This window comes from Staurois parvus, unplaced genomic scaffold, assembly GCF_062004578.1.
Source record: "Staurois parvus isolate SC_StPar_1 unplaced genomic scaffold, SC_StPar_1.0 ptg000525l, whole genome shotgun sequence".
Classification (NCBI taxonomy): Eukaryota; Metazoa; Chordata; class Amphibia; order Anura; family Ranidae; genus Staurois; species Staurois parvus.
In genome coordinates, this window is record NW_028318321.1 from 960,328 (window position 1) to 974,244 (window position 13,917).

The 13,917-nt window shown below is 40.2% G+C and overlaps 1 protein-coding gene across 1 annotated transcript; it reads right to left on the reverse strand.

Annotated features, from left to right (window-relative positions):
• Positions 1–1,087: 1,087 nt before the first annotated feature.
• Positions 1,088–8,041, reverse strand: CALHM1 (calcium homeostasis modulator 1). Its single transcript, XM_089690254.1, has 2 exons — positions 7,210–8,041; positions 1,088–2,630 (listed from the first exon to the last, which is right to left on the reverse strand). Exons 1-2 carry the CDS (start codon positions 7,756–7,758, stop codon positions 2,124–2,126), a joined length of 1,056 nt encoding a protein of 351 aa, XP_089546380.1. The 5' UTR covers positions 7,759–8,041; the 3' UTR covers positions 1,088–2,123.
• Positions 8,042–13,917: the final 5,876 nt, after the last annotated feature.

Here is a 13,917-nt window from a genome sequence, read left to right on the forward strand (position 1 = left end):
AACTAAGGGCTTACCTCTTACTCTGCGAAGACTACAAACTAGGTGAAAAGGTTCCATAACCCAGATCAATACAAGTTGCAAGTGACTATGTTAATTTCAATTGTTCAGTTCAGTACACTTTACACCACAGATTATTATTATCCTGAAGCCACAGGATTCTGGCTACAACACATGCCCCCTGCAGACTGGATTACACTAGTATCTCATTTCAAGACTCTTCCAGCTCCAAAGGAACTTGCTTCACCAGACTAGTTCGCCATCTTTAAGGGTCAACCTCTGCTGCAGGCTGCTTCCATCCATTCTTGAATTTTAGCCAATTCTTGCTTTCATCCTTTGTTTAAAAAGACCTTACCTAGTTTTCAACATCACTCAAAGGGGCAATATTTCTGTGACTATACCATCTTGAGGAAATCTTGCTCTTACAGAAGGAGGGATCTGAATCTTAATGTGCACCAGCTAGGGCCCCATCAAGTGAACAGATTTGTCACCATTCTTTAAAAGAGATACCAAAGGGGACACTGCTGCTAATAACAAAAGTATTAATTTCAAAGAGTTAAACACAGTTAAACCCAGTTACTAGCAACTGAGAACCCAAAAGTAAGTTAACCTGACATTGTGATAGTTCACTTCGGCACACTTGGGGAGAGATATCTCAGAAGCTAGAATTTATGCTTAAATTATGATCCTGCAGGACATTTGGGTTTGCCTAAAGTGATACTGTGCTTAATTACTTTATTGAACCTTTTAGAGTGCTTAATTTTTCTTTTAAGCACATCTACTGCCATTCTTGTTGTACTTGCACTCTTTATATTCTGACCTCAATCCAATTAGAATATTTACTCACCTTAAACTATGTGTTTATTTCGTGGTTAAAAGCTAGGGAGTCCTCCTGGTCAAAGTTTCACAGTGGTATCAGCAGTGGCTGTACTTACAAAGCAGGCTCAGAACAGACAGGGAACCCAAAAAATACTCAACAGTCCTCAAGAGGGTAGCACTACATGGGCTATTCAGTAATGCAGCACAAAAGATGCCAAAAACATTTTGATGAGCTTGGAATAGTATCATATGAGTATACAGCAAAAGTTGATTTTTTTTAATAATAAATGTGTTTTATTGAACATCTTAAGCACAGTATGATTTACACAATAAGTATTGTGCTCTGACTTAAAATTAAATTAACAGTCTTTTATTAAGCACCCACAGATATATAAAGTCATCACAAAAGTGATAAAAGCTTCACATTTCAGTCATACTGACTGTATAATAAACATAACTGCTAATACTGTTGTAAAAGTTTGCTCCCAATACATTATCAGCTTTTTGTTATTGGAAAGCTCTTGCCACTGGAAACGCACTCATAAAGTGGCTGAAATAGTTTTATTTTTAATTGATATAGGTCTTGGTGCAACAGGTAGAGGTTTAGGTTTGTTTTTCTCCAGGTCATTATAGCATGGTTCACAGGAGTTGTAGATACCATTGTCTTCTGAAATATAACAGGCATTGCCAGGCCACTTGCGAGATGTGATCCATCAAATGTGTTCTTGGAATGTATACTTTAACAGTTGGACATACCCAGAACATTTAAACAAAGGCTTACCATTTCTACATACATATGGAAGTTAAAACACACCCTATTGGTCCACAACACTAAACCTAACATGCTAGCCCGAAGCTTGCTCTTGTTCTTTAGCAATGAGAAAACAAAATTGTCTCAAATGAAAGCTAAATTTTTGTCTCATAGGCATATACTTTCTCTTTATATAAAAGACTGTTGTAGAATGTTCCCAAAGTGAACAGTAGGGCACCAACTTGGACACCAATTCACCCATGCTTTTTGAAACAAGTACCGTAATTCTCATGCATGCTTAACTTCACTGTTTGCTTATGAATTCCTTTAACCTCCTTCATTGAGAAATATGTTCTTGACAAAGCATAGCAGGCACAACAGAAAACACTTGTCAAGATGTAATCACAGTGATTAGATTCATTTAAAATGTTGTCCCACTCTGTAAATGGCCATTGCAAAATTACCAGTCTTCAGGACTCAGTTAATTTCCACATGGCCTCTAGATTTAAATTAACTTTTTCACAGTTTTGTCTTCTGTTCAAAAGACACCCAGTCCTTAAACCTTACTGTAATAAGTTACAATTTCCTTCTTGGGTATATTTAGGTTGTTAAGCTCAAGATTTTCGATAATACATCCATTTCCATTTTGGTGTTCATAGGTATTCAGGTTTAAAGGAGGTTTACATCTGTGCCAATTCTTCAGAAGGGTGTTAATTGTCCCCTGACTGGTGACTCCCAGTAGTTTGTCTGCTTCGTCCTGTTCTGTTTCCTTTGCATCCTTTGGTTCCTTTGGTTCCTTTGGTTCCTTTGGTTCCTTCTCTAGAACATGGGAATGACCTATGTTCATGTCTCGGTTAATGTTCTCAAAGAACTGCTGAATGCAGAGCTTTGCAAAACTTTTTGCATGTTCAGTACAGGTTTCATCGAAAAGCTTGCGCTCAATGTCAATATAGTGTGACCAATATTTGCTCTTAAGAAAAGCTGCCTGTGTGAAGCAGGGTCGTATGGCTCTGACAAGAAATGCCAGGAAGGTCATGAGTAAAACAAAGGTCCATCCTAATGCCTAGAAATTAAACAAAGACATGTATTAGTTGGTTCTATAATGCTAGCCATATAAAGTACAAAGCTGTTGGACTATGTCTACATTCCTGAGGGCCCACCACTATGATGAGCTACCTTGTAGGCCAATAATAATATATGGGATGTAGGAGTGGGTGGTCAAGTTCCATCAAAAATGCCAGAAATTGTCCTGTTCAGAATGGCCCACCATTTGGTTATAGCAGAGGAAAATTAGAGCTGCTGCAGGTATGTGTAAGGATTGCATACGTTTTTATAGATGGTAGCAGCTGTCTTAGCCTGTAGCAGCTGTTCACCTTTTAGTAAAAAATAATAAATGCACATTTTTTTTGCAGGTAAAAAATGTGCATTTATTATTTTTGTCTGCAGAAGCCTGTAAAGCATTGCACCAGCGATCAGCATATACAGGTTTCCTGCAGATCTGTTAGAATATCTGCTTGCTCGAACAGGATGTACGAACAAGCAGATATACTGACAGGAAGAATCGATGAACTACCACGGCTTTCCACAGTGCCGTGGTAGTTCATTGAGGACCAGGTGTGGACTGACAACTCATGGGGCCCCCGGGCAATAGGGGATCATGGAGCCCCTGTGTCCTCATCCACACTAAAACCACACCCAAAAAAGCCTATGAAAGGTACAAGGGGCATCTCATGGGGCCCCCTACTAACCCCGGGCCCTCAGGCAGTGCCCAAGTACCCGAATGGTCAGTCCTCCCCTGTTGAGGACTACAAGCTGACAGTCGCTAAGGCTGCCGGGACTTGTAGTCTCTCACTCACAGAATGCTGTCAATGAGTGAAACAGGCAGAGCCCCACACGGCTACGTTTTTTAAAAATTTGACAGCTAGTGGGGTGGTGGTTCGGAGTAGAGAGAAGTTCCCCTGCTATCTGTCAAGGTGGGGATTGGGGGGGGTGAGGGGGCCGGTCAGATTGTAACAGGGTACATGTTACACCCTGAATATGGGTGTAACATGTAACATGTTACGAAAGGTGAACTTGTCCTTTAAAGTTTAAAGCTTCCTGTACATAGACTACTATTACCACATGGTACAAATGATTTAAGACTTCACATGACATTGTGACAATAATGGGTTGCAGCAGGTGTTTTCAGGAGAACATAGCAGAATATTTGATATATGTTCACATAACCTCCACCTCCTCATTTATTTGTCTGCTTGGCCAATACCTTTTTAGTCATTTGCTCAGCTGAACTATAGTCATGATTCACAGCCTATGTAGAACACAGTGAATGTGTGTAAAGGATTAAAAAAAGGTCTTTTAATAGCCTCCTTGTTCACACAGAAGTGATCAGAAAATTGTCCCTTAGGGTAGATTAGTGTGTCATCAGCTTGTTTTCAATATAGTTCTCCAAGATTTTCCTTTTTGTAGGTTATGAAACCATGTGACACCATGAATCCTCAATAACTTGCAGTTTTACTCCACCAGATGGGGTGGCACACACACACTCATACATCACCATTCTGCTACCTGGTTAAAAACACTGAGCAAACTCAGCACCTCTTCTCTGGGGGCATCTGCAATCAGGTGACAGGATTCTCACACTTAGGGGGAGCTCTTTTATTCTTATTTATTCTGTCTCAATCTGAAGTGCTCTGGGTAAAATCTATAATGGCTTAATTGTAAAACTAATAACCATTCTCATAAGTTAATTGACTTCAACACCCCATCCTAAAGGTCTGTAGTTCTCACTAATGTCTCTCCCCAACAGTTTTCCTTTACCTCCCATACACAGGTTCATGCATGGTGACAGTGTGATTGGTGTCAAAACCAGAATGAGTACTGGAAAACTTTAACTTGGCTTTATTATCAACTATCCTTTGAGTAAAAAGGGAGGGGAGCAGAGCAGGTTGTATAATCTGTTTTTGCATCTCCAAGCATCTGTTTTTCACTTCTCAGTCTATGGCAACTCTTGCAAAAAACATTTGGTATAGCTCATACTAATGTGGCCCCCTGCTCCTCTATGCTGTGGAGAGGCCTTAGTGCAAAAAAGAAAAGGTACCTGCTTCACTATACCCTAAACTCTCTGATCTTGTGAACAGTACCATTAGAATCGACTTACAAAAGTTCACTTTGCAAGGAAAGTTGCACTTTCCAAGTGAATTTTGCCCAGTCATGGTGAATGAGGTGAAGCTCTGCTGTCTTCCCTCATCCAATCACATGCACACAAAAATGCTGTTTTTGTTTATTTTCCTTTAAAGCGATAGGGTATTCTTTGAAAAGTGAAAGTGCACCACATTAAATAAACTCTGTAGAAAATTCTCTTTTTTAAAATGTTTCTTTTAAAAGGGATTATTATTTCAGGAACAGGACCTAGCATTAGATTGTACCACCAACTTTGTTGCTGTTGAAATCAGATATGGTGGAAGAATAAGACGGGGGATCTGTCCACTGATCCCCCACTGGGCAGGTGGATGACAGGTCCACTCCACTTCTGAAGAACGGACACGGACACAGCCCGCTCTGTTCTACAGGCAATTGGATGTAAATGTACTGGCTGTCTGTTTACACCCGACTGGCTTCTGGATTGGAGGTAGACGGGTGTAAATGGACACAAGTCCATTTACACTGGCCGCTCCATAGAGTAGAATGAAGGGTCCGATTAGGTCCGCTTGAAAAAACGATCAGAACGCTCATGTGGAAGGGGCCTTATAATTGTGCAGTAGTGGTCTCTGTGCATGTTCAACATTTTGAATAGTCAGACTTTAAGTGCATCTGCTTGTGAGAGAAATTTAAGGAAGGCATAGCTTCCTTAAAGCTGGCCATACACTAGTAAATTTTCAATTGAACGTTCATACAAACATTTGCTCACATATTCATATGAAAAATTTCATTGGTACATTCGATGACATGATGTCATTTGAAAGTACTTGAAAAACATTGGCTTTTAACATTTGATTTTGATAGTAATTTGTTCCTTTGAGAAAAGTTTTACATCATGCTTCATTAAATTTCTTTGTCACTACGGTTAAAAATTAATGTTGACTTGACCTCACTACAATTAGAAAATTGAAGGAATGTTCTTAACATTATCATTTTTGAATGTAACTCTACTGGTTTATGGTCAAGTTTAATTTCCCTACAGTTCCATTTGGTCTGTTCAAGTAAGGGAGTAGTAGCCCTGTGTAAGTTGCAACTTTGTGCATATACATAGCTGAGGACTCTCACCCCTCTGTGACTCCATGAGGTGTCTGAGTAGCCAAGCTCCAATTCTGTCATATGGTAAGAAAGGGAGTTAGTCACATGTTCCCCTGATATCCGGAAGTACTAGATATTTTTGTCTTTTTATGCTCCCTGCGGTAGACTGAGTGGTGAGGGTGGAAGAGAGATTATTTGCTGTTGGTGGGGTTGCCATTATCCCAATTTGGAGGCCACAATATGTAGGTCAGCATTATGGCCCATGCTGAGGTAATGTTCATTTTTGTTACATTTTGTAACTTGGAGCACCCTATATTTATCCTCATGAAATGTAAAACCTATTTAGGTAGCCAATTTGCCATACGTGTTGCCAAGTGTACTGATGCTGCTTATGTTGGTCTGAGCATCCATGTATCAGTGACCTATGGTCATAAAAGGGCTAAAACGAACCTGTTGCTTTCCCCTGCATTGACAAAGGACAGGATTGCATTAAACATAACATAGCCTGATACAAAATCAGTATATTTAGCTTCTAGAGTGACATATTTATGGCTAACAGGTGAATATAGCACACATACCTGCTGTTTCACTCTGCAGTTGTTGATTTATCTCCTAAATCTCCAGAGGGAACAAGGAGCACATGCCAGAAAATGCAAATAAGTTTTATTAGTCTTGAATCCTCATTTGCTTAGTGTCTGAGGTCTGGAGAATGTAACCTGTGGGTTGCATGCAGGAATGAGCCTGGTGGGTCTCCCATAGGGATAGATGAGCTAATCACTGATAAAATTAGTAAGTTGTTCTCTGTGATCACCAGGGCCAGTGACTGTAGCATTTTCTATATTATACAACTTGGGAATATTACTAAGCTTCAACAATTAACACTCTGTTAACATGCAATTCTCTGGTGAAATGCGTTAGAGGATGAGCTGAGACTGGCATTGATCACCATCAAAAGTTTCACATTAAAATGTGAATACTTATGCTGCTACCAAGAGTACAGCTTATTAAGTATACATTGTGTAAGAATGAGAGGGGGAGGTGGACCTCTTTACGCATGGCACCCAGGGCTGGCATCTTCAACTGGCATGCATGGTAGATTTATTGAGTAGTACTGAGACCAGAAATGTCTATCTAAGAATGTAAACCCAAGTGTACAACAAATACCTGTGAATATAACAGTATTCAAATAATGTGCTTAAACACCATAGTGAATGGCCAGATGGCCTAATGTGGACCACTCACCAGCTAGTTTGTAACTATGTCCCATATTTCAGTTTTGCCTTAAAAAACCTTATTATCACTCCTCAGTCATACAGTGCTATCATATACTTTACAGTATAAAGAAATCACAAAATACATGCAAAAACTAACATGACACAGTTAACAGTATAAAAAAAGGGATGTGTCACCTGAGAAATGCACCGCAGATATCTGGTGGCCACTTCCTGTGGTATAATATGGTGTCCATCATAGATATCCTTGCAAGGGATCCTGGCCAGTATTCGCCTGATTTCTTTTTCAGACAGGTCTACACCAGTCATATTTCCCAGTTTGTCCACAGGAATAGATGTGCTAAATGCACATATAAAGCTCTCACCATGTAGTAACGTCACTGATATCCATACTGCCGGGGCAATTAATGCCCGCTGAGTCATTGAACAGAACATATATCGCAATACAGCAGCGTCTTTCTGCCGCATACCTGTCGGCCTCTTCCATTCCTCGGCAAGCATTGAGACGTTATTGTTCATTACAAACCCCAATAAAAATAAGACAATAGGTGGTACACACAAAACACCCAGGGCATAGGACAAGTTGTAGCTTGGAAGACACGGGCAATTAAAATCAAATGTTGTGTATAGTTGGGCACTTGCAAGTGCCATGATACCACATATTCCATTCATGAAAGATTCCTGGTTGGCTTGCAGGAACTGGAAGATCATACGAAATTTATCCATTTTTTGGCTTTGTTATGTTTCAACAAAGAAGGGAAGGTTTTCCTTTTCTTGATGTCTTCTTGGCTTTAAAAAGTTAATGTTAGATTTTTCGGAAGAGATAATTCTTTTTCCTCGCTTTGAGCTTGTTCCGTTGCTGTCTTCAGTTTGTTTTTCTTTTCAAAAGTGTGCAGAGAGTTAAGCTTAGTGCTTCATTCAAAAACAGATTTACAGTTGTGAAATAAATAGTTTTAGCCTGTTATAGAATCTCATGCACAATCTCTGCTTTTCTCTGAAAACTATTAGATGTAAACCTGTTTGCAAATGCTCCTGTGACGTGTATACTCCCACAATAACCACAGAAAGAAGCCCAGCCTTCCACACACCTATGCAAAAAAGTCAAGATGAAACTGGCTGACAGGCCTCTTGTCTTACAAGAGCCCAGAGAGCTCATGACTGGCTGCCTCCGACGTAGCAGGACCTGATGTTTCAAGTCTTTTTAGCTATACTTTTTCTCAGATCGCCATATAAATACAAATAGTAATTTTATGGACTTTTTTTAAAATCAAAGTTACATATACTCTATATTATGCAAATGACATGATTATCTGTACATTATATCCCTAGAGAGAAAAGTAACATCTGCAAAACCCTGATGAAAATGGCTGATTTACTCAGGAAAGTGAGAATCCTCATGTGGTAAATTGTGTGATTATTCACCTCCATTATCCATTCATTAAATAAAAAAAATTGCTTTGTCACTTAACTGGAAAATTTAAGTGAATATTCACACAATTTAGTGTGCTTTCAAAGTAAAAAAGCACATTAAAAACACATATGCATCTTTGATGTGTTCTCTGGTTGCATGCACCTGTGAAACATGGACGTGTGACTCAAAATATGCATCAAAAACACAAATACAGTGCATTTTTTATGCATTTTCTATTCATTTCAATGGGGAGCTGCATTTTTGGCGTAGTTTTGAAAAGTGTGTGAAGAGTCCCGTAGGATTTAAAAGGAAATATTTTTATTGCGTTTTCATCAAGGTGAAAATATAGCAAAAACACATCAGTGTGAAAGGACCCTTATTGTGGGAAAATTGCCAACTCGTTTAGTAAATCAGCCTTAGTATCTTATTATATGACAACGTTTTATCAGGTTTAATGGCAAGGTATAGTTTGCTTTGTCAGTATAAATAGATTGCATAGTGGCTGAATTAATGTTAAAGAACAGTCTTTAACCACTTGCCCTCCTCTAAACATTTCCACAATCCTTGTCATGTTTACTTTATTATTTAGGTATGTTGTTATGGTATAATGTGTGTTAACCACTTGCCCTCCAGAAGATTTACCCTCCTTCCTGACCAGGCCATTTTTTTGTGTTACGGCGCTGCATTACTTTAACTGGCAATTGCGTGGTCATGCAACGCTGCACCCAAATGAAATTTGTTTATTGAGGTACAACCAATAAACAAAATACATACAACCGTTGCGCATATCAGTAATAGTGTTCCAAGGTACTCATAAAATATAGAGGATATAACAGTTCCAGAGAACAGCGATCCCCCTAAAAATACACCCAGATAGGATAGTCAATACCAGGGGCGGACTGACAACTCATGGGGCCCCCGGGCAATAGGGGATCATGGGGCCCCTGTGTCCTTGCCCACACTCAAACCACACCCAAAAAAGCCTATGAAAGGTACCAGGGACATCTCATGGGGCCCCCTACTGACCCCGGGCCCTCGGACAGCGCCCGAGTTCTCCAATGGTCAGTCCACCCCTGGTCAATACTGTAAGGCATGGGTGTCAAACTGGCGGCCCTCCAGCTGTTGCCAAACTACAAGTCCCATGAAGCATTGCAAGATTGACAGGAACAAGCATGACTCCCAAAGGCAGAGGCATGATGGGACTTTTAATTTCTCAACAGCTGGTGGGCCACCAGTTTGACACCCCTAAGGAGTGTCAAGAGCAGAGGGAGAATACATTAATAGCAAAGATATATTCAATCTTAGGCCCCATTCACACTTGAGCATTTTTCAGCTTGACGCTCAAAAATGATCAACAAGTAAAATGCCTTTATTTTCAATGGCCCCTTTTCACACTTGAGCATTCTGTTGCCTGTAGCAAAACATCTGTCACTCAAAAAAGTAATTGCGCTACTGTTCAGGCATTTCTGAGCTGTTTGCCCCCCTAGACTTAAATGGAAAACTCCTGAACAGTGGGAAAGAGCATTTTTTCAAATGTTTTTTCAGGCGTTTTCAGCTCAAACAGCAGCTATTTCTATTGGCCACAGCAAAAACGCCTAAATGTAAAACGCCCGAAAAAATGCCTATAATATTTAAAATCTGCTATAACAAAAAAATGCTCAAAGACGCCTGAATAAAAAGCTGGAAAAAAACACCTGAAAAATGCTCAACTCAGTGTGAATGGAGCCTTAACCCCCCTGGCGGTATTCCCGAGTTTAGCTCGGGGTTAACTTTCAGTACCAGAAGCAGTAACCCCGAGCTACACTCGGGATTACCCTGGAGCGTTGCTCAGGGATTCCTTCGAGCACTTACCTTGTCCTGCGCTCCTGCGATGTCCCCCCTGCAGCATCCCCGGCCATCTCCTCTGGCCGATGCCGGCATCCATCTTCCGGGTTCCGTTCCCTGCGAGCGTTGGGAAGTACGGGACGTTCAGGAGACGGAACCAGCGGGAATTTCAAAAATTTTAAAAGTGACATTCACTCACTAAAATCTGATAGTATTACATTACTGTATCAAACCATTTCACATACATTTTGTCCCTATTGCTTTGCCCTGTGCCCTGCCTGCATTTTTAGTGTTCTTTCTGCCTGGATACTGAGAAACGTCCATGGCGTTCCAAAAAGCGTCCCTTTTATCAAAAGTGGTTTTAGACCAGCTAGAGAACAGTGATAGTAAATCAGAACCACTTGCAGAATTGAGTGATAATGATTTGTGGGGAAATTTGTCATCAGACACTGAAAACGATTTTGCGACTAAGCTCAGTGATGTGCGAACTTGGCGCTATATTTCAAATTTCAGTGTTTTTAGTTTGATTATATTATTGAATATATTGAATTAAATTTATTACGTGCTCTTGCATGGCAAGACCACTTACTGTTATCTCACATATATATTCTTATTATAGCCAAATTTACCACTCTAACCACAGTTTTTACACTACATAGACAGTAATATACCGAAACGCATGGAGGTGAAATTGGTCCCATAGGAATGAATGGCAGAATGTTCAAAACTAGAGTGTGAGCTGACAAAAGCTAGAGTGTGAGCTGAAAAATCAGGACATGATTTCTAAACTGCCATCACTCCCTCATTTTCAAGCCCACCTACACAAATCTTATATCAAAACGTTCAGCTATCACTGCTGCCACGGCTAAGCCATAGTCCTAATAGTTTTCATAATATGACCATTTGTTTGCAACTCACACCGCCCATTGACATTCATTGAAACTCCACTATAGCCACCTCAAATTTGAAGGGCAATTTCTAAACTGCGACTGTGCCTTCATTTTTAATATTTCAGAGACATTCTATGCATCAAAATGTAGGTCTGGGTCTTGCGATTCTCACAATATAAAGCTCTTCGGTGTAGGATTTACAATTTTTAAACTACAACCGTTTGAAGATGGCAACCACCAGTGAAGTGAGCAAGTTGGAGCAGTTTGTTTTTAACCGCTCTTCTCTGCCCCTGCTGTAGAGTGAGTTGCCATAGAAACCCAGGTGTGTGAGCAGGTAGCAGAGTGACAAGCCACTCCACCCAGTTACTCCGCCCACTCCAGTTGTAGACTACTGGTGGAGGGAAGAACACTTCACACAATTTCCCCAGAAATTGTAGCTTTTCTAGTTATTATTATATTATTATTTATTATGATTATTTATTATATTCTAATTTATGATTTCATGTTTCAAATTTTATCATACCCAGGATGTTTACTAGACTCTTGTTCGGACAGATTTCAGTGAGTTATTCCTAAGAATTACAGGCCTACAATAAAAAAACAACATATTTTAATGCAAAAAAATGTACCGTTTTGAGCACAGAAATATTGACATAATCAGACCACTAGGGAGGTTAAAGTAAACTCTCATCATTTCCCTCATTAGGTAGACACTAGTATCAGCCCAAAAGTCTATCTAGCACTAATGCAGGTCATAGATGGGTTGAAAACCGGCCGATTTTTCGTCCAAAAAAAAATCGGCTGATTTTCGGATCATTAGTGGGTTAATAGGTCGACCGTTTTTCGGGATTTTGGCACATTTTTTTATCGGTAAAGTTGGGGGAAAAAATCAGCCGATTTTGCAGATCGGCCGATATTCGCGGCAATGATTGGCAAATCGGCCGATCTTTTTACCGATAAAAAATCTGCGCATGAGCCGTGACCTGCAAGAAAAAGAAGAAGAAAAAGAAGAAGAAAAAGAAGAAGAAAAATAGGAAGAAAGAAAAAGAATTCCAGTCCGCTATTATATTTGACATTAAAAAGTATTGCAGTTGCAACATTGTATCTATTTGTATCCGAATAAAAACATCTGTATCTGAAATGGATAGAAGTAGATACAATGTTGCAACCGCTATACTTTGTAATGTCAAATATAATAGCGGAGCTCTCTGCAGGGACAGAAGTAATACTCTGCTATTATATTTGCCGGCTGTAGACGGGACGAAAATCGGCTGATCTTTTTTACCGTTGGTGGTAACGTCGGCCGATTGAACGACCGATTTTTCGTTTGTTTTTTTTTTAAAAACGGCCGTTTTTCGTCCTATGACCTGCATCAGTCCACAGGTGCAAGGCCTGGGACTTGCACAGTTCTTTACAAACTAAAGGGAGAAGATACAGTTACAATAGACCTCAGGACAAGAAGGCAAAATGGCCCCTGCTTATGAAATGTCAGGGCCACAAATGAAAAAAAAAATGGAGAAGTGGCTCCATGGGATTTTCACCCCCAATCACCCATTTGTGTTTTAACCTCTTCACGCCGGCCGCACACAAATGTGTGGCCTCCCGGCGTCTGGGCCTAGACGCCGAGCGGCCGAACATTTGCATTCTATTAAAAAAGGACATATGTGCCCAGAGCGCGCGCCCTGCTCGCTCCCAGCACACATGTCCGGTACTCACGGAAAGGTTTCGATCTCCTCTTTCGATCGGGACCTTTCCTGATCATATGACTGCTGTGCGTCTGTGCGACCGACAGTGCGTCACGGCGGTCACATGACCCTAAACCCCGCCCCACCTTCCGGCTTCTGGAACCCTTAACCACTTCCCGACCGGCCGTTGTATATAAACGGCCGGACGGTGGCAATGCAGGGTCAGGTGGCCGTTTATAAACGACCTCCCCGCACCCTGCTTGTGCGCGCTCCCTGGGAGCGAGCAGCACCACGATCCGGTGCCCGCTGTGTCCTGTGGACACAGTGAAACACCGATCGTCGGGCGGGACCTCTGTACGAGGTCCCGATCATGTGATCACTGATTGGCCAATCAGTGATCACATGCAAAGTAGTAAGCAAGATGTTACTTGTGACATCATTGCTTACTACGTGTAAAATCTGTGAATGATCACAGAGGTCACATGGTACAAGGCTATTCACAACAGCCTTGTACCATGTGACAAGCTGTGACCAATCACAGCTCACTCAGTACTTCTTAATGACTGCAAGAATTCAGACAGAGAGAAAGAGAAATGATTGGTTATACATCCTATATGGGTGTAAAAGCAATCAGTGTAACAAAAAAAAAAATCTTCATCACCCACCACAAATAGTACAGTGTCACCATGGTGACACTGTACTGCTAGGGTGACAGTATGTAAAAAAATAAAAATAAAAAATATCAAAAAATAAAATAAAAATGTAAAAAAAAATTTTTGGTTATAAACTAATTTGGATTTTTTTTTTTACTAAAAAGATAACGGAATAAATTTTGGCCAAGATTTATGATGAAATATTATTTATTTGCAAAATTTTATAAAAAAAACACTTTTTTTCAAAATTTTTGGACTTTTTTTCATTTACATAGCAAAAAAAATAAAAATCCCAGCGGTGAATAAATACCACCAAAATAAAGCTTTATCTGTCTAAAAAAAATGGTAAAAAATGTATCTGGTACAGTGTTGCATGACCGCGCAATTGTCATTCAAAGTGTGACAGCGCTGAAAGCTGAAAA